At 30.8% G+C, this 22545-nt stretch overlaps 2 protein-coding genes across 10 annotated transcripts in view; one reads left to right on the top strand and one right to left on the bottom strand.

The window, feature by feature from the left end:
- Positions 1–8817, bottom strand: part of LOC117175242 (cytochrome b5-like) — a 33611-nt gene extending 24794 nt beyond the window's left edge. For 2 of the 3 annotated variants that reach the window (XM_033364924.1, XM_033364926.1), the window contains exon 1: positions 8737–8817. Coding sequence is in view for 1 of the 3 variants with exons in the window: in XM_033364926.1 (XP_033220817.1) it covers positions 8737–8740 (4 nt within the window). In the remaining 2 variants the exon portion in view is untranslated. The remainder of the gene's footprint in view (positions 1–8736) is intronic. The other variant, XM_033364922.1, reaches the window with a different exon arrangement.
- LOC117175240 (heterogeneous nuclear ribonucleoprotein K) overlaps positions 1–22545 on the top strand; it is a 374225-nt gene that overhangs the window by 329051 nt on the left and 22629 nt on the right. For 6 of the 7 annotated variants that reach the window (XM_033364916.1, XM_033364913.1, XM_033364914.1 and 3 more), the window contains 3 exons: positions 12027–12155; positions 16408–16819; positions 19741–19895. In XM_033364916.1, the coding sequence (XP_033220807.1) occupies positions 12027–12155; positions 16408–16819; positions 19741–19895 (696 nt within the window). The remainder of the gene's footprint in view (positions 1–12026; positions 12156–16407; positions 16820–19740; positions 19896–22545) is intronic. The other variant, XM_033364918.1, reaches the window with a different exon arrangement.

Genomic DNA, 22545 nt, shown 5'->3' with positions numbered 1-22545 from the left:
AAGATGCGCAATCAAATTTTACATCCATATATATCTTTTGAAAATTAAAATTCGAAAATTTTTTCTAAAGCCTCCAGGGGACTTCGTTTTCGCACGAAAAATATTTATGTGCCCTTATTGCATCCGGACCCACAAATCTTCTGGAAATTTTCACATGGATAAAGGAAGTCTGAATTAAAAAATTAGCGTCAGCTAGCTTAAAATCGAATAATAACTCTTGATGCTACAATCAATAATAAACTAAGTCTCTTTATCAACTTCTAATAATCGCAGGGACTTGTAATAAGGCTGAATAATTTTCATAAAAATCAAATAATAACATGGCTTTTAAAAAATATTACTATTACTTATACTTTGTTTATTACTAAATTATATTTTTTTGGTTAAAATGTAATAGATCCTTATTGCTGCGATAAAGGAAAAGTTTGCGGTGGCGGAATGCCCTTCCCCTCCCCCATAAACCATCCCAAACGTACGACTGTACGTTTGCGTTAGTTCGCCCTTGGGCTAAGTGAAGCGTGCGGCGTAGATGGAGCTGGGAATCTTTCCAGTCTGTTTTTACGTGGCAGGAATAGGCAAAATTAGTTTGAAATTAATTTAATTTATATTATTCGAAATGACAATCGGTTTTATGCATAGAATAATTATTAAAGCTCCATATATTGTTAAATATGAGAGTAATAGTAAGTGAACAAAAGTCGTTAAAATATTCTATTCTAGCTGCGGGAACTTGTGATAGGTTTCAATCGTAACTTGGAGAAACTAAATTTAAAGTATTTTTCAACTCAAGAAACAAAATGAAGCTTATAATTATACCAACTTTTATTACTGAATTCTAAATACGGCTATCAAATTTATATAAAGTAGTTTTGTAAAAAATAAGTTTGAAAAAAAGCATGGTGAAGCAACAAATTTATTTTATAAGAAATAACAAGAATTAACAATGTCAGATGTTGGAATAAATTATTAATTCATTAGCAACAGTAGCCCTAATACAATAACATATGATTAATTGGAATAAACGAAATAGTCAATTAATTGAAGGATTAATTAAGTTAAAAAACTTAATTTTAAATAAATAAATTAAGAAGCTATAGTACTTACTTGTTTTTAAAAATCTTTTTATGAAAGAATTAAAAAAATAAAGATATCGTTTCAGTTTAAAATAACATGTTCCATATTTCTCATAAAAATACATACATTTTTTATTCAATTTTTTATATTTACACGAAAGAATTTTAAAAAATAAAAGTATAGTTTCAATTTAATATAAAATGTTCAATATTGTTTATTAAAATACAGTGCTTGATTAGTTTTTCATATTTCTACGGAAGAGTTTCATAAAATACAGCGTTTATATAATTTTTTTAATTTCTACGCCAGATATGTTTTAATGAAGGTATCGTTGGAGTTTAAGATGAAATGTTCCATATTTATTATTCGGGGTAGCCGCTGGCCCGGGAAATATGAAAAACTGGGAAATGACAGTGAATTTATTTTTTGACCTGGAATGTTACAAATTTTTAGAGAAAAAAAAAGTTCTCAAAGTTTGATTTCAACAGTTTTTTAAATCATCAGTTGAATTTTGATCTTTTTTAATTATGACATAATTTAGTTTATAATGCGTGATCAGAAAATCTTCTATTTTAACAATTTTATATTTTAAGTTTTCAATTTCAATTTAAAGAATTTTAATATACAGTCTTGAATACTTGCATATTTGATTAAATAAAATTTTTTAAATAAATCTGTGCTTTAAGTATTAAAAGCATACAATAATTTTTTTTTATTCGAACTCCGTTCAAAATTGAAGAATTCCCAGATTTCAACGTTAAAAATTAAACGTTTTTAATCCGAAAGTCTTAGTCAATTTAAAAAGTGTAAGCTTCTCATTTAAAATTGATAAATTATTTTTAATTTAAAAATAACTTCATGATAATGTATTTTTTATAAAATATTCTTTCATTCTAAAATATTCAATTAAAAATTTTTTAATTGGGAAAAGGAATAATTATTGAATAGTTAGAAAGATTTCACCAAATATTTGAAAGTGAAAAATTTGAAAATGAATTGTTTTACGTAGAAAGGTTTGAATCTCTAGAATCTCAGAGAGCTTTTAAACTTTTAACGTTATTTTGACCTATATATATATAATAATTGAACACTTATTATTTGTAAGCAAAATTTGAGTAATTTGAAGAGGTATTTAGAAGTTTAGAAAAGTTTAAAAATTAATTTTGAACTTGAAATGATTCAATTTAAAACAAAATGTAGATTTCTAAAATTGTTAAGAAAGAATCTGGAAGATTTTAAGAATTTTGTTTTAATTTTCAGGATTTTCTAAAAATTGTAGGAAAAATTCGATCCATTTGAAAAGAGAGTTAGAGGTCTAAATTTCTCAAGATTTTGAAATAAAATTCTGAAGCTTTTCAAGGATTTTTCTATTTAAAAATGAAAATAATCTAACTTATAATTAAAGAAGTATTCTTTTAAAAAAAAAATTTAATTTTTCAATTTGTAACGTTTCCTGCGTAAAATTGATTATAATAATATAATATAAAAAATGTAAAATTAATTGATTCTTTAATTTAGAGCATTGAAAATGATGACGTGAATTAATTTTTTACCATTTTTGTCTGAATCTTTGAACTCCTTAATTTCTTAAAGTTAAAAATTCTACATTTTTTAGTTTTTCTGCATTTTATTAAAAATTATTGAATAGAAAAGTGTTTGTACCTTCGATTTTTTATATGTAAATTTTATTGACCGTGAAAAATGTTTCAGAACAGAGAAAAAACCGGGAAATGACGGGGAATTTTTTTAATTTTTATTAAAACTTCCACCCTGTTATTAAAATACTTGGTCCTTATTTAATTTTTAATATTTCTACAAATCAATTTTAAAATATAAAGATTTAGTTTCGGTTTAAGATAAAATCTTTTATAATTTTTATTAAAATATAGAGTTTTTATTAATTTTTTTAATTAAACAACAATCAATTATTGCAACTTCCAAAACAGTGGCTCCATCCTATGAAATCGTGTTTTGCTCCCATAAAATATCTTGTGTATAAAAATGTCTCGCGCATGCCGCATTCGGGTTTTACAACAAAATTTTCTCTTAAGATGGCTTTTTTCAGGCTCTAATATTTTCTTTACCTTCTGGCACAAAAAAGAAATTAAGTTTTTTAGAGCAGCCGTCATAACCTGATATTAACATTCAGAAGTAACACACTGCGTTCCACCCATTTTTGTTAATATAGTGCAAGCTTTTAAGGTAGTGTAACTTACAAAATGTTCACACTTTAATTTCTCATGCATAAAACCGAATGCCATTGCGAAAGATATTAATCAAATTAATTTTTCACTAATCTTTCCTATGCTTGCCATATAAATATAGGCTAGAAAGACTCCCAGCGCCATCTTGCCTCCACGCTTCACTTAATCGTACTAGTGATCTAATGTCGATGCAGGAGGCTGGTAATAGTAATATTTTTAAAAGCCATTTTATTATTTAATGGTTATGAAAATTATTCAGCCTTATTACAAATCCCTGCGATTATTAGAAGTTCATAAAGAGACTTAGTTTATTATTGTTTGTAGCATAAAGAGTTATCATTTGATTTTAAACTAGCTGACGCTAATTTTTTAATTAAGACTTCCTTTACCATGTAGAAATTTCCAGAAGATTTTATTTAAAATTTCTAAATGTACAGCACGTCAAAATGTGTACATTCAGAAACGCTCATTAACTTATTAAATATAAACATTAGAATAATTTTTCTTAATAAAAGTTGAAGTAGACCCAAAAAGGAGTATCTTTTATGTCTAGAAATTTTTTGATAAAATTGCTTCCTACAAAGAAAACCACCTTTCTATTCTGGCTCTGAATTTTTTTATTTCTTTCATCGATGTTTTCTCGAAATCGATCACTTTTATCAAAAATTGTTCTCTTGGATAAAAATTCTTCTCTCTGATTGTTTGAAGCATTTTTCTGTGAAATCAATATTTTAATCAAAATAAGAAAAATATCATTTTTCCTCACTTTTCAACGTAATTGTTTATTTTTTATGTTAATAATTGATTGAATCGGAAAATGGTAGAGGATATTTCTCTTCCTACGTCGGTTTTCTAGCCGATTATATATTTAAACTTTGGAAAACTCCAAATTGTAACAGAGCTATTAATTTAATTAAGAAATCATTCAAACGCGATTATCTCGAAACTCCGACCTTTCTCGGGGGGTGGGGGTGGGGGGGGGTACTTTTTCGTAATCAGCACAACATGATCATAGACTGAAACCGCAATTTTGTAAGCCTAAACTCAACGAAGTTATTCTATTTATTTGTAAGAAAAAAACGCCCTTTCCTTCTTTCAGTCATTTTTGACCAACTAAATTCAGAAAAAAAGTTATCTGTGTACTGTTTTGGGTACAGCAGATGTTAGGGATTACAATTCTACACTTTCATTGCTTTGAAACTTTTTTTCAAAAGTACAGTCCCTGAGAATACAGACAATCTGCAAACAGATTTCCTGCCAAAGTATTTACTACATCAAGATGAAATTTTGCACAAGCGTTCACCTTACAAAATTACATATTGCCAGACATTTTGACGGATCGGCGTGCATTGTATGCCAAAATTGGAAACTGACTCATTTTTCCGGTTTTGATGTCTTTCCAAGTAAACAAATTAACCGATCTCGGAAGTTCGATCTACCAAATTTTACATCTTTTTAATATATTCCATTAACTCTTCAATCGCCCTAGGGGTCGTGGGCGACCCCATTTTTTTTCGCGCGATTATACCAAAGCCCACTTTGTGAATTCGTATTCTGTGGGCCCTCCAGCATTAGTTAAACATTTATTTTTCTAATCTATACCGTTGGCAAGTGGCTGTGTAGATTATTTGAGCTTCGGAAGAATTCTTTCATTTTTATTTTCGCAAATATATTGTGTGTCCTAATGAAAATTAGTGTAATTATTGTAAAAAAGTGTCCAGATTTTTGATGCATGTGTAGTAGAAAAGAAGATAACAAGGCCCAAGAGGCTTGTTATTCGTGCATCCGCCCGGTGTATCCAAAGCATTGGGTATTCATGTACGGAAATTGTGTCAGTGGAGAATAACGCTTTCATTATTAATTATCTTTGCATTTGTGATCATTTTGCAACGATTATTCTTCAAAGATAAAAAAATTACATGAGAAAATATGAAATAATCATTAAAAATCGTTCCTTCCACTTTTTGTGAAATGACCCACTTCAGATTCTCAGATAAAGATCTTTTTTCTGAGCTGCACAATTACAGTTTTTATCCAGTAATCCAGTAATTTGTTTGAATTGAAATAAAGGAGGCAATCTTTGCAGGATGAAATATTCCGGTTGGGGTCGCCCACGACCTCACATGGCGCTTCATGCAATTATTAGGTTGAATGACGCTGAAAGGGTTAATAATTAAACTTTTTTCCCTCTTGATTCATATCTTGGTCGCTATCTTCAAAAAATATGATTTCACGAACTTTGACATGTGTGTACTGTTTTTCTGACACGAATTTGTTGTTGAAAACATACTGGCATTCTTTCCAGGCATCAACACTTCACGAATATTACTGTCGCTTCCACTTTGTAATTGTGGCATCATGAAATGCTTTACTGACTAGTCTATATGTGTTTAAAGAGAAGGAGACTCAATAAGAAAATACAGAATGGGTGAAAGAAAAAGAAATTGAGGCTAGTTACTTAAGGCCCTTTATCAAAATGGCAAACGCGTTCGAATTTTGAGGCCACACGGTTGAATATTTTTGTCTAATTTCTTGCACACCTCATCTAAATAACCATATCTTGAAGCAAGCAGAGTCATTTTTTCGATAAAATCTGTAGATTTTGTTTCATAATCAAAAAGGGAAGAACAGTAGTAGTAACACGCAGTGTTGGCTGTATTGGCTTTTTCGGCGCGTATAATTTATAGATTGTATTATATAATGTAATGATTTTATTAAAGAATTGGCTCTGCGTGCTTCAAGATATGAGAATTTAGATGACGTGTGCAAAAAATGAGTAAAAAATATTCAACCGTGCGGCCTACAAATTCAAAACATAATACTCTCTTTTTTACAAACTACCACAATTCAATTCATTGTAATTATACCAATTAAATAATTTCGTTATTCAAAATTGAATTAATCAATGATTTTATAATGTCAGTTTTTCTAACTGACCGAAATTTTGTAACAATGCCCGGCATTCATTAGTTTGGTGTCATTCATCCACCTGCGGGGAGTCTGCTGACTTGAGTTTGACGAGGGTGAGCAGGCTCGCTGTGGACATGCATGTACAGCTATCACTGAGTCTCACTGCCATTTTTCTCTATTGTTCTCTCCGTTTTTGATTAATACACAAAGTACAAACATTTTATCGAAAAACCGGCTCTACTTGCTTTGAGATATGGTTATTACGATGAAGTATGCAAAAAATGAGACAAAATTATTCAAACGTGCGGCCTCAAAATTCGGACGCGATTAGACATTCTGATAAAGTGTCTTAATTGATTGTATTGATTTTAGAAAAAATCAGACGTGTTATTATTCAGGATTGCCAATAATATTTTCAACTGAAGAAAGGATTCAAACTCAATACACGGAATTTTAGTAATATGAAAATTAATACTAAAACTTCGAATGATTATAACTTAATCTTATATTTTAATAATTAGAAAAATTATTAGACGAAGCTTTAAATTATTTTTTGAACATTTTTATATTATTTAAATTGTAAAGGTTGCACCTGTTAATCATGAATAAAATAAAAATAAAATAAAATTACTTAGGGGCCATTCACAAATATGAAATATATTTAATTACGTGAGAAGTTCTGGGGGGGGGGGCTGGGTCAAAGGAATCTTATGCTTTCTTATATGGGAGTGGTAGGGGGTTAAAAATTTCAAAAAAAGCCCTTACGTAATTTAAGGACTTTCCCTACACTGCGCTGCCGGTGTTGGCCCAGCTCTGGATATCGCTACTGGCGCAGTAGTGCCTCAAAAGGAAATTCACAATGGGCACAGTACTACGTCAGTGCTAACCAGTACCGTTCTTCTATACTCTGACGATATGACAACAAAAGTTATTTAAGTAATAAATAATAATTGATTGCGAGTATTTTGACTTTAAATATTAATAGTCCTATTTACAGTGAATAAATATGTTACATTTGTAAATATTATTATATTTGTAAACCCACAAGTTGAAACTTGATGAAAAAGCCATACTCATAAGCTGCATTTCAAAAAAGTTCAAGCATCAAATTTTGAGCTCTCTTTTTCTAATTATTTATTATTATACGACGTTATGTAAATGTAAAATACATGAAATTTTTACAGAAATATCAATAAAATAATTTTTAAATAAATAATTTAAATTTACTAAAATGTTTCTTCGCGTACTATTTCGTTTTTTCCCGTTGTAGACTAGTTTAAAACTTTTTACAATGACAGGGAATTTAATTTTTTATGAACATTAACAATTTTTGACAACGGAACTCAGAAATTTGATCATAATCTGTGACAATTTCTTAATAATAAAATTTTATAAACTTTCGTGTAATTCGTGGTCGTAACCCTGCTGGGCCCCCTGCGGTAGCCCCTATGGAACATCTATATTTTCAGAGTTCGAATTAAAAAAAGCGTGGATCTCCCACGCGGACCGCTGTCGGGGGCCATCATCCGAAGAGGCTAAACTATGCTTTTTTTGCTTATGATTTGAGCGAAATAACCATTTTTTCTGCTCCTTATAATCGGTATTTCCTGAAATTATTGTTTAGTGAAAATAAATTCTTTTTTAGGCTTTTCAGATAAAAATCGATTGTCATAGTGCGATACCGTCACATTAAATTTTGTTTTTCTCGGAATAAAACAATTTTTTGGTATCAAATCTTCATTATTTTAATACAAAGTGCCCATATCCCGGGAGCAAGTTTGTATTTTTGTAAGAAATTGAAGATTCGATTTTAATTTTTTCCTGAAAGCTGACTTCAAAAACTTGTAAAATTGTAACCTAAAAATTCTTAGATGATTTACTCGGAATTGACTATCTTTTTAAGATAAAACTTGTTTTGCCCGCATTAAGAAACTCAACATCTCTGAATAAAGTTTTCATTTTTTATTTGAACAGACGATTATATTTTTATCGCAATCCGCAGCCAAATTTGTCGTCACTGTCACTTTAAAGTTACCAAATGACATATCTATTTCCTCGAAACTGGAAAACTTTTTCAATTAAAATGTCGTGGTTAAGTCAGCTACACTAAAAAAAAATTGTTCTTGAATCAAGTAAATGTTACTTGATTCATGTCAATCGCGGATACGAATGGGGACGATAGAATATGAGTGTGTTCCAAATAAACAAATACTTACTACCGTATGCTTGGAACAAGCGTACATTTTCTTAATCTGAGAAAATGTATTCTTAGATAGAATATCGCATTTTATTATTCGAAAACTTTATTGTGTTACTTCATATAGAGATGTATTCAAATGCAAAACATAGTTTAATTCCAAGAAATCATTTCTGATACTCTTCAAAAATATATTTTCTTAATCTAAGAATATGTAGTTTTGGCGCAATAGACTAGTGCCTCAACTGAACACTATCTCTCAACGAAGAAAAAATTGTTTCGAAATTATTGTTATATAATCTTCATTATTTAAATTATTAAAATGCTTAATTCGCGCAGACTGTTACTTACACATATATTACGCCTAAACGCTTTGGAAAATCGCACTCGCCGAGGATTAAACTCTACCTAAACTATCCAAACTAGTGTGTCCTAACCGTGCGCTCTACCGACTTCGCTATCGCAGCAATTGGATCTCGGTGACAAAATCTCGGGTAAGAATTTCAAGGCAGGGTCGTACCAAGTCATATGGCTCGATACTTTTTTTTCTTAATATATTTAAAAATGTTATAAAATATCTAAAAGTAATGAACAATAAACAAAAATTCTCCATAAAATGCGCAGTTTTCAATTTATCCAACTCTTTTATTGTACATAATACTCTCTTACTCCATTTTTAATGCAAAATAACATTTCTTAAACTATAATTTAAAATATGTGAAAAAGCGAAGTAAGTTTGACTTATTTAACAAGGTATTTAATACTTGTTGTTTTCAAATATTTAATCCGCTTAAAAACTATGTAAAGCATATAGAAAATAAAGAACTTTTTAGTTGAAAAACGCTTTAATAATCTCAGTGGCAAATATTTTATTATATTTAAAAACCTTTGTAAAACGCACAGTTTTCGTTTTATTTCATTATTGTATAATACTTTTTAACTCAGTTTCTTGAGTTTTCAACTCATTGATCGCTAGTTTAAATATTACCTATTTAAAAAAGTGCTCGATACTTTATTTTTCTTTCAAATATAATATACTTTGAAATCGGAAGAAGTAAGAATTTTGTAATTGGATGAAAAATATTTGTTTGCTTCCTCCTTGCATTCTCAATTATTTTATTTAACAAAGTTGTAATGGTTAATTTTTTAATTGCTCTTTTATAAAAATGAATTTCATTCTTAATTAACTTTTTAAAAACGTCATTGAATTATTTTTTCTTAAATATTTTGCTTTAAAAACGCATTACATTTTGTTAAATTATCAAAAAAATGTACTAATTGTATTTTTAAGCATTTTTTAAAGCTTATAACTTTGTTTTATGCTGTCATATATTTATTTTTTATTATTTGTATAATAAAAAAGAATTATGTAAGTATATGGATGATTGCCAAAATGTTAACCATTTGTAGTCCAAGACATTTTCTATGATTAATGAAGTCTTTGACTGAAAAACTTAATTTTTTTAATTTTATTCATAAAAACCTGAATCTATACTTAATTATTTAAAACAGTAACATTATATGCACGCTACAGTTTAGAAATATCTTACTCAGTAATAAGGAAAGTGCTTTAAAAAAAATTACCAACTAGTTCAAGAGCAGAGAAGGAATGGTGAGAAAACCGATGATTGCATTCTGACCGCGTGAGGGAACTCGTGTGTACTTACCAATCGTAGACAGTAGGTGGCAAAGGAAAATGATTTTTCTTTTATGGGCAATAAATTATTTCGTAGTGTTCAAAACCCTCCATAATCACAAAAATTAAAAGGTCCAAATCACGAAGAAAATTTTTCCGAAAAAACCAAAATGAGTACAGTTTTCTTTGGTTCAAGATAAAGAATTCTCAGGTTTCACATACAGTAGAAGTCCTATAACTTGCCGCCCGATAAGTGCACACTCCCGTTAAAACGTCATCACACGTACGGCACGCACACTAATTGTGGTTCTCCCACTACATGTGCTATTTTGCTAATGATTTGCGCCCATGATTTACGCATGCGCGCACATAATATCGTGCTGCTAGAGGGGGCATCCGATAAGTCCGCAATTCCTGGAATTTTCCGCCCCTACAGCCCCGAAGTTGGAAAGTTATCGGACTTGTACTGTATTTTACATTTTTTTAAACGTGTGCATATGACTGAATTCAAAAAAATGTTATCCCTGCATAAATACATACATACATACATACATACATACATATATTTATTCATTCATACCCTACCGAAAGAAAACTCTGAGTATTTTCTAAAGATTCTCTAGGGTCAGAGAAGCTCAGAGAAATTCTCCGCAGGCACTCAGGTAGATAAATTCAAAGGTCTAGGTAGTTCTTTTAAAAGTTTAAAGGGCTTTAAAATGTCCTTTCCGAAATTACGATCATAAATAAAAAGCAGAGAGGCTGAAAGTGAAATAAGAATTCGATCATAAATCACAAGCAGAGGGGCTCTATCAATAGAGTAGCCGACACTCAAGGATCCTTTGTTAAGCTTTCGGATTAAAATTTATAAGTAGATTTTTTTCAATTTCATAGTTAACAGCCTAAAACATAATAATTCGGAATCTACGGGTTTCGATGATTTCAGATATCTAACTTTTTGTTTAAATGTTAAAAATTGTAATTAATATGACGTTTCTCGTAAATGGAATGAGATACGCCAAAAAAGACAACATTTATTAATTCAACTAGAAAATGGTGTATTAGCATATAAGCTATGTAATATACATTTGTAATATACATTTGAAAATTTATTGCAGCACTTAAATCAGCGCGAAATTTAAAATGTTAAAATAAGTCATGTCCTATTTCTACACTAACATTAAAAAAATAAAATAAAATACATATATGTTTACTGTTGACATGTAATACATTAGCATAAAATATATTAGGAATTTAGCATGTTTTCGGTAAAACAAATTGTAATACAAAATTCGAAATTTTGCAAAATTATACGAATATTCTAGGAGTATGCAAAGTTAATGCGTATCGGATCGGGTTAGAATATTTGCGGGTCTGATCGAGTTTGCTAATTGTCAAATTTGTGGATTGATCCGCAGGAACACGATGAACCTGCATTCAGTCCGCAAAATCCGCATTTAACCCTTATTCAGTCCGCAAACCCACATTTGATCTTAAAGCTTGTAACGCTTTAAGGTCTGGTTGAACGAATAAAAGTCTGTAGTTCTAATAAAAGCTTCACATTTTTCAGAAAAATCCACGTCTATTTTTCTTCAATTTTAAATTTGATCACACCGTCTCGAGTCGTTTTTTGTTTCTTTTTTGCACACCCCTAGAAAATTAAAGAAATATGTGACGGAAATAAATTATGCGTTTTAATGCGATGAGTAATTTTGTTTATTTAACATACATAATTGACAGATCGCCAATCGGAACGACTTCAAGTTATGTTCAGTCTGTGATATCATGCAATTTTGCGCTTGGCATGAAAAAGGGGTCTCTATAAGTGATAGACGTATATTTAAATCTGGTTTTAAATTGGACTATGTATGAATTTATGTTTGCGATTTTTAATCAATTTCAATTTTGCTTTAATCGCTGCGAATGTACAAATATTGGCTAAATTCGCAGCTATATGTATCGAGTACTTTGTACATGCTTTTAAGAATCTTGTAATCAATTGTTACAGAAAACTGGAGCAAGAATCAAAATTTACTCCAACTGTTGCCCGCACAGCACCGACCGTCTTATCAGCATCTGCGGAAAACCTGATACATGTATGGAATGTATTCGTGAACTCATCGCAACTATTAAAACTGTAAGTTCCACTTTAAATAACCACACATACCTTTAAATAATACTCTAATGCAGGGTCTCGCCGTCGTTCACGTCGGGGGCTCTGAACTTTTTTACTCGAATTTACAATACATTTCATTACCAATTTCATTTTTAATTTATAAAGTGAATCAAATTTGCTTGCAAGTTGAACTTTAAATTAAAGTTTTAAAAAGGAAGAAAAATTTGGAATGAAAATTCATAAAAAATAAAGAAAAAAAACGACCGCCAAAATCTCTTTCTTCATTGTTCACCATTTTCCTTTGTTTTGTACAAACTTTAATTAAAGATTGAAAATGATTTACCTGAGTTTCTGAAAATAATTTTTTGTTGGTTTTATTCAAAAGTTATAATACTTGTAAATGAAGATCGGATTGGAGATAATGTGACTTTATCGCAATTGTTTAATAGAAGTTTTCAAAATTCAAAGTTTTCATAAAGAAAATTTTAAATGTAGTGTTGAGTTTAAGCAATTCCATTAGAGAGGAGTGGAAATTGGAACCTAAATTGAATATTTCAAATTAAAGCTTTCGAAAATCAGCTAAATCTAACATTTATTAAATTTCGAAAATGATGATTTAACGTGAATATTGATTCGACAAAATTTTCTAAAATGAAACAATAAATTAACCTTTATTCTGACAGTTCAAAATAACAAATATTTCCATTTTTAAACTTAAAAATCAAATTATTGTAAAGAAATGTTCAAAATACAAACTAATTTTAAATATGAAATTTCTGATTTGAAAAAAGTTAAAAAAAAATTAATATTCCAAGATCAGTTAAAAAGATTTGAATTGAAAAATTGAATAATTACTTCAATGTTTATTGGTTTCAATTTTAGAATTTTCTGAAATATACATTTTTTAATTTCTTAATATTTCCCATGAACTACTTTTTATTTAGAACGTTATTTTAGAATAATTAAATTTTGCAATTTTAGAATTGTAAATCATTCCATTTTGAATGGTGAGAATAAAGGTAAATTTATTTTTTGATTTTACGGTAACGTGTCTACTCAATTTTCATGTTAGATTATAATTTTTCAACTTAATAAATATTGAGATTTCTAGAATTTCCGAAGGTTTTACTTTGAAATATTTAATTTATTTTTCAATTTTAATTTGTCAAATTTCAATCGTTTCTTATTTAAATGTATTAAAATTCCGAATTTTTCGATTTAAAGTTAGTGAGTTTTGAATTCTTTTAATTATAAGTAATACAATTTTCATCGTTTTGAATTATAAATTCTTTATTTTTGAAAATTCGAATCAGGAAATATTTTTGACTTTTTGGCTTGACTTTTGGTTTCCAAAATTATTAAAATTGAACAATTTTTATTTATCCGTCTTCAGAATTAAATCATTTTTAATTGTAATTCTATAAATTAGAGAATTTTAGTTTGCAAATTCATAGTTAGAAAATTCACAATTAAAAAATTTGTCATTTTGATGATTTAAATTCAAATTTTCTTCATTTTAGAACATTTAGAATTAAAAGCTTGGTTTTTGATTTCCGAAATCATCGAAATTTAAGAACTTTTGTTCATGAATCTTCAAATTTCAAGAGATTTTATTTGTACTTCTTCAATATTGCAGAACTTCAAATTGTAAATCTTTTAAATTGAATGGTTTTTATTTTTGAGAGTTTAGAATTACAAATTAGATAAGTTTTTAGTTTCACAATTAAATATAATTATAATTTTTAGTTGAAATTTCTTCAGTTTGGAAATTTTAGAATTGATAACTTGACTCATCTTTAAAATAATGCAAATTCAAGAATCTTAATTTGAATATCATAAAGATTAAGCAGTTTAAGATTGTAATTTTTGTACAATACATATAGTTCAATTGTAAATATTTTAAAATTCAAGAGTTTTTTGGTTTGATAATTTGCGATAAAAAAATCCTGTAGTTTTAATAATTTACTTTCATAATTTCTTCTTTTTGGAAGATTTAAAATACAAAATTACAATCAAAAACATTCCGTTATTTGTATGCTTTACGTTTAGAACTTTCCAGAATGGATATAAAATCCCAAATTCAAATTTTAATTTCTGTCTTTAATTCTAGTTCCTGCTGGGATAAAATCTTATATTCAAATTAAAGTTACTAATGACTGAAAGCCAATTAAAATTAAAATTTAATGAAAGCCGAGGTAGCTATTTTAATATTTATTTTAATGTATTAGTTATTATATTTTATAGTACTTTAAATTGAAACATACATTTTATTTTGTTAATTACTCCCAATAATAATTATATATAATAACAACAATAATCATTATTATTTTTCAATATTATTGTATAAAATTGTACTCACTGATTAAATTAAATTAAGTTAAGTAAGGAACAAAATTAATTGAAATTGTTCCCGTGCAATTATAGCAAAATGGTGTACAATACATATAAATGAAGAACAAAATCTGCCTTGGGCTAAAAAATACTTGTCACTCTAATCTCTCCTTCAAATTTTAATTACAAAATTTATTTTAATTTTAATACGCTCACATTCTATTTAAATTGAAATTGAATTTTTATTATTCAAGTCAACTCGAATTTGAGTAGTAGAATTTGATAATTGTCAATTAAAATTGTTCTTATTATTTCATTAATGAAATCATTAATATTGCCACATTTTTACATACAATATTTTTATTTTCTGCAATTGAGGTGACGGATGCAACAACTCGTCAGGCGTTCGAAACCGCGTAGAAGTATTGTCCAGCCGAGAAAATCTATGGATAAAAAAGTGGTCGAAACGTAAAATAAAATGTACATTCGTATTTAGCTTGAAATTTCTATAGAGTATTCTCAATATATAAGCAATGACTTTAAACAACGCACTTTGTTTAAAACGCGAATATGTTTGTTTTTATTTAATAGCAAATTGATTTCGAACGAAAACGACGTTTTGCGAACTTCGACCAGTTGGACGGTCATCGAAAAAATGTTAGTTGAAGTAACTTATCGCGAGAAAGTTGTTCACTAGATTTTGAAAAAGTTTTTCTGAAAATTAGAAGAAAGTCGGTCGAAAATTTTGGAAATGGTAGCGAGTTGAAGTCAACACACGCTCCCGCTGCAGTGCTCCGCTTATCGACCTTTGTTCCTAAGCAACTAGCCAGTAGCGGCAAAGAGCTACAAAATGCTCCAGCGGCAGGGTGTTTTGACCTTAACTCGCTGCCATTTCTACAACTTTTGACAAATTCTCTTTAAATTTTCAGAAAAACTTCTCAAAGTCTAGTGAACAACTTTCTCGCGATAAGTTACTTCAACGAATATTTTTTCGATGACTGTCCCACTGGTCGAAGTTAGCAAAACGTGGTTTTCGTCCGAAATCAATTTGCTATTAAGTAAAAACAAACATTCGCGTTTTAAACATAGTGTGTTGTTTATATTCATCGCTTATTTATTGAGAATACACTATATAAATTTGAAGCATTTTTATCAACAAACGGTCGAATAATCGCGAGTTGTGTTTTACAAAACATCGATTGTTGATTGGAAAATTTTCTAAGTTTTTATTGTTCATCACTTTTTTTTCTATCGATAGATTTTCTTGGCTAGACAATACTTTTACGCGGTTTCGAGCGCTTGTCGAGTTGCATCCGTCATCTCAATTATTATAAAACTTGCAATAAAATATGCTAATTGATGAATTCTTAAACCTTTCAAGAATTATATTAACTTTTTCTTATTAATTTTTTAACTACTCATTACTCACTGAATATTAATAGACAACATAGTCATAGTATATCTTTTTCAATAAATAATAGAGAAATTTTCAGAATATCACTTAAACATTTTATCATTATATGTTGTTTCAATTGTGTGAAATATATGAATGGTATTAAATAAAACGTTTATATTTGTTTTCATATTATGAAATAAAACGTTGACATTTATTTTCATATTATATTTTATTTTTGAGAAGGATAATGTCTTTTAATCCCGGCGGGACGTATAATGACCATGAAGGGCTAGGAACCAGTCAAACGACAAAATTTATTAGGGTCTGTTTGACCTTGTCCCTAGACTGACACTGTCAGTCTTTGCAGCCAAAGACTGACTTCTGGTGAAACCTGCTCTAATGAAGACTCCCAATTTCAAAAGATTTTAATAACGTGATTTTATCCTTTGAAAACCTTAAAAATGAAAAACTTAGAACAACGAATTCAGATGGAAAAGTTAAAAATGCTCAAAAGTATTAATATATAATCATTTAAAAATTTTTCAGTCCCCGCTGAAGGGTGTCAATAATCCTTATGATCCGCATAATTATGATGATTATTATGCAGAAGAATATGGTGGTTATGGAAACGGAGAAGGCAACCAAGGTAAATCAGGCGGCTTTGGTGGACCTGGTGGTCGCACAGGAGGTGGAGGTGGAAGTGGCGGAATGGGACCTCGACGTGACGCACGAGGTGGCGGAATTCCGGATATGAACCGAGGTTTTCCACCATCAGCTAGAGGCGGACCACGAGGTGGCGGAATGTCAGGTCCCCCTGATCGCAGTTATGGAGGTAATTCTCGTGGCGGTGGAGGTAGCGGAAGTTACGATGGCGTTCGAGGAGGTTATAACGGCAATAGAGGCGGCCCACCTTACGGAGGAGGAAACTTCAATGGCAAACCTAGTAAGGACAAATCTAGTAAGGATAAACAAACGGCTTTCATTATTTTGACAAATTTACCGTTCTTAGTAAAATCAATTTACAAATATCACAGGGTAACCACTAAATTGCTAGAATTTTCCCCCCTAGGGTAAAGGCATGTTGGAAATTATTCAGGAAGATATTGCAAAAATAGTGCAAATTTTAATGTTTTCTTATAATGTAAGTAAAATTGAATATAAGGTAGACGTTTCAGTAATCGTGACCTTTGTCCTAGTAATAGTTATGCCCCGTTTCTTACTTTTTATTTAATTTAAGTACCATCAGCTACTATCAAACGCTAAAATTAGATGGGTTTTATCATTTAATATTACTTTTAACATATTTTTAACAATGTATTCAAATTATAAACAAGTCTTGCTGTTATTGGGCCCCATTTAAAAAAATAATACTAATAATTTGGTGTCCTGCATTACTTTAGGATAATTCCGATAGATTTCAACCTATTCGAGGTAAAAAATGTTAACTTATTTAATTAACATTAAAACGAGTTAAGGGCATGTGATACTTCGTCATGTGGTAAATCGGGTACAGTTCCCTCGGTTTTTTTTTCACAAAAATGAAAATGTTCAAAAACTGAATTTATAGATGCCCTACCGAAAAGAATCTTTTGAGTATATACTAAAAATTCTTTAGGTCAAAGAATCTCAAAGAAATTCTCCGCAGGCACTCAGATAGATATTTTTAAAGGTCCAGGAAGCTCGTTTAAATGGTCTGAAGGCTTTAAAATATCCTTTCCGAAATTGAAATAAGAATGCGATCATAAATAACAAGCAGAGAGGCTATCTGAATAGAGTAGCCGACACTCAAGGGTCCTTTGTTAAGCTTTCGGATTAAAATTTAGAAGTAGATTTTTTTAAATTTCATAGTTAACAGCCTAAAACATAATAATTCGGAATCTATGGATTTCGATGAATTCAGATATCTAACTTTTTTTTCAATGCTTAAAATTGGAATTAATAGAACGTTTCTCGTAAATGGAATGAGATACGCCAAAAAAGACAACATTTTTGAATTCAACTAGAAAATTGTATATCAGTATATAAGTTATAATTATAAATAAGTATAATGAGAAAATTCATCAATTCAAAAAAAGTGTTAATAATTTGAAGAGAAATTTAAAAAGGGAGAGCGGATTAGCCACGACCAACTACTGTAAATAACTCTGCCCGCCCGGTACGTGACGAATACAAAAGGAACCTTATATTATCGTCGCACCACTCTTAAAACGACCACTGAAAGGATATTGAAAAGGACCCAAATCTCTCAAACTATCTCCGAGATTATTTTGTTTCGAATCGACTTTGTTTATAGACTCAAATGGGCCAAGCTATTTCGCTAAAGAAAACAGATTTTTTTTCGGTAGAGTGCTTAACAATATTATAACGGAAGTCCCCGAACTCTTTTTTCGGGATAATAGCAACAAATTACTCTGCTAAATAGAAATTTTATGCATGTGCACTATTTTGAGGTTAGGATCGATTTGCAGTTCTCGGTCATTTCGATAATATAGGTCTCTATCGTACCGATGCTGTCGATAGCACGTACAAAAAAGAGTCCGGGGGCGTCCGTTAGCATGTTCGCTATCTTGTCCCAAATTATTAAGACAAAATCTTTATTATTGTAGGAAAAAGTCGAGGGAAACACTGGTAAAATCGAAAATTTTCTGAGTATCACATGCCCTTAAGCAATCGTCGATAAACAGTTGACGTCATACTTACGATCGGTAATGTGGTTTCAATTAATATTTATTACTTCAGTCTGTTATTTAACATAAGTTCAGCACACGTAATTGAATAATTGTTTTTTACCAAAATAAATTTTATGTGTATATATTGTTGAAATTCCCATTTTTATACGCTAGCCTGGGACTAAATTACAAAACATCTTGAAATTGGTTGGGAAAGATCCGGGAAAATCCTAGGGATTAAAAATTTTCATGATCACGAGAGACCCTGAGTCTTGAAAACTGTGTTTTAGTATTTTTTAATTTGAAAATGAAAGAGCAGAATTTAAGACTAAAAAAAATTTACATTTATTAGGAAAAAGACTTTAGTATAACGCATTTTATAACGTATTTTTCTTATTTAAAGCCTTGCAAAATGAACTTTTCTTAACACGATCTTGAAAAGCGGCGGCTTTTGTTCCTCGTCGAACATTGAGCAAATAGCGAAATGCAGCACACTATAGTGTAATATTTTGCATTATCTAATCACCGAAATGAAAATAAATGTACGCTTGTGCAAAGTTATTTTCTTTTCCGTTATTGGGTAAGTGACTGCCAGGCGAATTTATTTTCGTATGTGTGATTGGTTGAAACTATACCCTAAAGAGGTTGGTAAGCATAAAACAGTACTGCCATCCTTCGCTGGTCGTGTTTGACAGATCCCAAATTGAGGTTACGTGTTTATTTCTGGTCGATTCGGGTCTTTGTCGTTATTCGTTACTCGTTACTCAAGCCGCCAATTTCCACATTCTCATTAGGAAAAATAATTCACGAGGTACATTATATTCATTTAAATTTTGAATTAAAAAAAAAGTTTGATGTGTGAAATGGTCGAAACCCGTAGATTCTGAATTTCTAACTTTCGTTGCAGTAATTTAAACATGTTACAAATTTTAGTCCCTACCAGCTCGTAAATTTGGTAGCCTAGTCTTAGACATAAAGGGAATGCCTGTAGGCATTTAAAACTGGAATCTAAGGAGCCTTAAACAAACAGCACCCTGATCAGCTAACATTCTGAAACCTTTAAAAACTAACAGAAAAGTTTCATTCATAACATATATTGTATAGGATTTCGCGTCAAAAGAATGAAAGCAGCTATAAAACTAGAATCAAATAACTGGATCAATTTCTTAAATAGCGTTACGCTCACTTTACGTTTCATTGACATTTTCAGATAATGGTTGGGGAGGAATGCAAGGAGGAGCTGCAAACGGTTTGAGTGGTGGAAATTCTGGCATGAGTGGTCCTCCTATGACTAGCAATCAAGGCAACCAAGGAACTATGTCTGGTGGAAACAAGACAAGCACTCAAGTCACCATTCCTAAAGAAGTATGATTTCAAGTTCCTAACATTTTGATATTTTTAGGGTGGCCTCTATCATCAGTGAAACTTAGTCTTAGTTTAAATTGTAAATTGTATTAAGTTTACGTTTCGAGACCAGCCTGGTCTCATCATCAGACCTATAATATGCATGAATGTAATCAGTTGACAAAAAGTTACGCTAATGAAGAAATGTCGAGAGCTTACCTTACTTATTATTACAACTAGAAAAAATTGTTAGTCAAATCAGTTAGTGCAAACACGGAAAAATCCGGGTGGAGGATGGTACCAAATACCCTAGAACCAATTTTGCCCGCGTTAGCTAGACCTCTATCGGTTCGAAATGGAACTACGTTAGTTCAATTCTTTTGGGACCAGCTTCATTCGGCTAGCAAACGCCCGACGTGCCAGTATCGGCACAACATTGCTTCTGGAGATGGGGGAATAGTGTGATCCAACTATTGATATAATTTTTGTTACCATAAACTGAAATTTTTTACATAGTCTTATTATCGGTAACAAAGTTTTTCCTTCTGCTAAAAGTGCTTCATGTTAATGTAGAAATGAAATTTAATCACAAACATGATTGAAAAGTTAATAATAATCATTTTTATAAACTATTCTTTAAAGAACTTTTTTAAATTTAAGACTTTTTAATATTATAATTTCGTTTAATCGCCAGAGAACGGCTGCAAATCTTTTTTTTTTTTAATTATAAATCGTTGATAATATGTGGTGACATAAGAATTGAAATTGTTATAAACAAATTCGAAATTGTGGCCCTTTCGTATAGAAAAAAATTTTGTGTGCACCGAAAATGTTTCAAACTAATGAACGAATCATTGCTGAAAACAAACATATTTAAAGAGTTCACAATAATCATTGTTATAAACAGATCTTGTGGCAAAATATTTAAATTTAAGGTTTTTTCAATTTTTTTTTAATTGCTAAAATATGGCTGCATATATTCCTAAAAATAATGTATCTGATTATATTTGGTAAAATATTACAAATTGAATGTTTATAAACATTTAAGATAAACAAATCCCAATTGTTGGCAGTTGCTTTTGAAAAAAGTCGGGTTTTCAATCACAATAGCTTGCGAATGAATCATAGCACTACACGCTAAGATTCAGACAGTGAAAACTCTTTTGAAAATAATCCACCGAATTCGTAGGTAAACCCCCAATTTTGCAATGATTCTTGTCAGAAAACGGGTTTGTTAATGGATGCAGGAAAACAAGTACTTTTTCATGAATTTTAGATTTTTGAAACTTACTAACCGTCTGTGTGCCAAATCAGTTAAGTAGCAACGCGAGAAAAATTGCGTGAATTGAACTCTCGAATATTCCTGTAGTCTTTATTCATAGTTGCACCTGCTTCTTCGGACAACTGTCCAATTGGTAAGAGAAAATGTTTCATAACATCAGATTCATGTAATATGTAATATCTTATATATGGTAACAGGCATGTGGTACCACGGGTATAAACGTACGTACAGTTGTGCGGTCTTCATAGTATTTGCTTCAAATATTTTTAAGTCAGTTGACTCTACTTGTTAATTTGTGCAGAATGTACGCAAATCTTTTCACCAACTCCAAGTCTATCTTCTGTAATTCCAGATGTTAGTTCGGGGTCTGCAAAAAACCGCCTTGTAGTATTCTTATCATTGGATGTACCTGAGCCTTTTTTTACTGCACCTATCACTAAACCTGCCTTCTGACGAAAATCTTTGCAAATTCGAGTCTTCGCCTTCTTTTGCAAATCTTTATATACATCCATATCTACTAGCCATTTCTTAAAATCGAACCGATAGGCTGTATGCTAAAGATTTTACATGAAGTGAATCCTAGCATGTTGTGTTGACAATCCAGAATCATATGACTTGATGTCTATAAATTTGCCTAGGACTCGAAGTCTAGGCGCTCCTGAAAAATGGCTCATTTGAGAAAATAAATGCTATCTGAAATTTGACTTCGGATTTTTGTAATACGCGCATGTAGTTTAGTTTTCCCTGAGAGCGGGTGCAATTTTTCAGATTAGCATTCGCTCCCGGCGAAATCCTGCGGTTGTCTTAAGTCTTTTGTTCGGCGAATGTACATCGCACGCCGTCAAGGTGGTCGCGGAGTATTGAGTCTTGAATGTCTTCACAACAGGATTATTCTGGGCACAGCACATAGAGTCGCAAATAGAAGAAACCCTCTTCTTGAAATGGTCAGGAATCACGAAGTCGTGGGCAAAGGAGAGTTTCTGTACAAAGCAGCGGAGGAGGCTGCTGACACACTTGGACTTAACTTCAGTATTAGGAGTGAGCAAAATACATCAAATCTTATCTATCTCGAGTACTCACTCCTGAAAGCCCGGATTAAGAAAGCACAAGAGAAAAACTTTCGCGAACAGCTACTAGGTAAGAGGATGCACGGTATCTTTTACAGAAATGTGGAGGATCAGTCGATGTCGTGTGAACTAACGTTTGCTTTCCTTAAATCGCCCGGATTGAAGTCTGGTACGGAGGGTTTCATTTTTGCATACCAAGACGGTGTCAATTCCACCTTAACATACCGTCGCCACATTTTGAGCCAAGACATTCCCGATGATAGCTGCAGAGCGTGCCATGCACACCTCAAGCATTTAGCTCACATAATATCTAGTTGTCCAA

Source organism: Belonocnema kinseyi, chromosome 6 (genome assembly GCF_010883055.1).
Source record: "Belonocnema kinseyi isolate 2016_QV_RU_SX_M_011 chromosome 6, B_treatae_v1, whole genome shotgun sequence".
NCBI classification, from domain to species: domain Eukaryota; kingdom Metazoa; phylum Arthropoda; class Insecta; order Hymenoptera; family Cynipidae; genus Belonocnema; species Belonocnema kinseyi.
The sequence above is the reverse complement of the archived record's forward strand: the minus strand, read 5'-3'. Positions and strand labels throughout refer to the sequence as shown.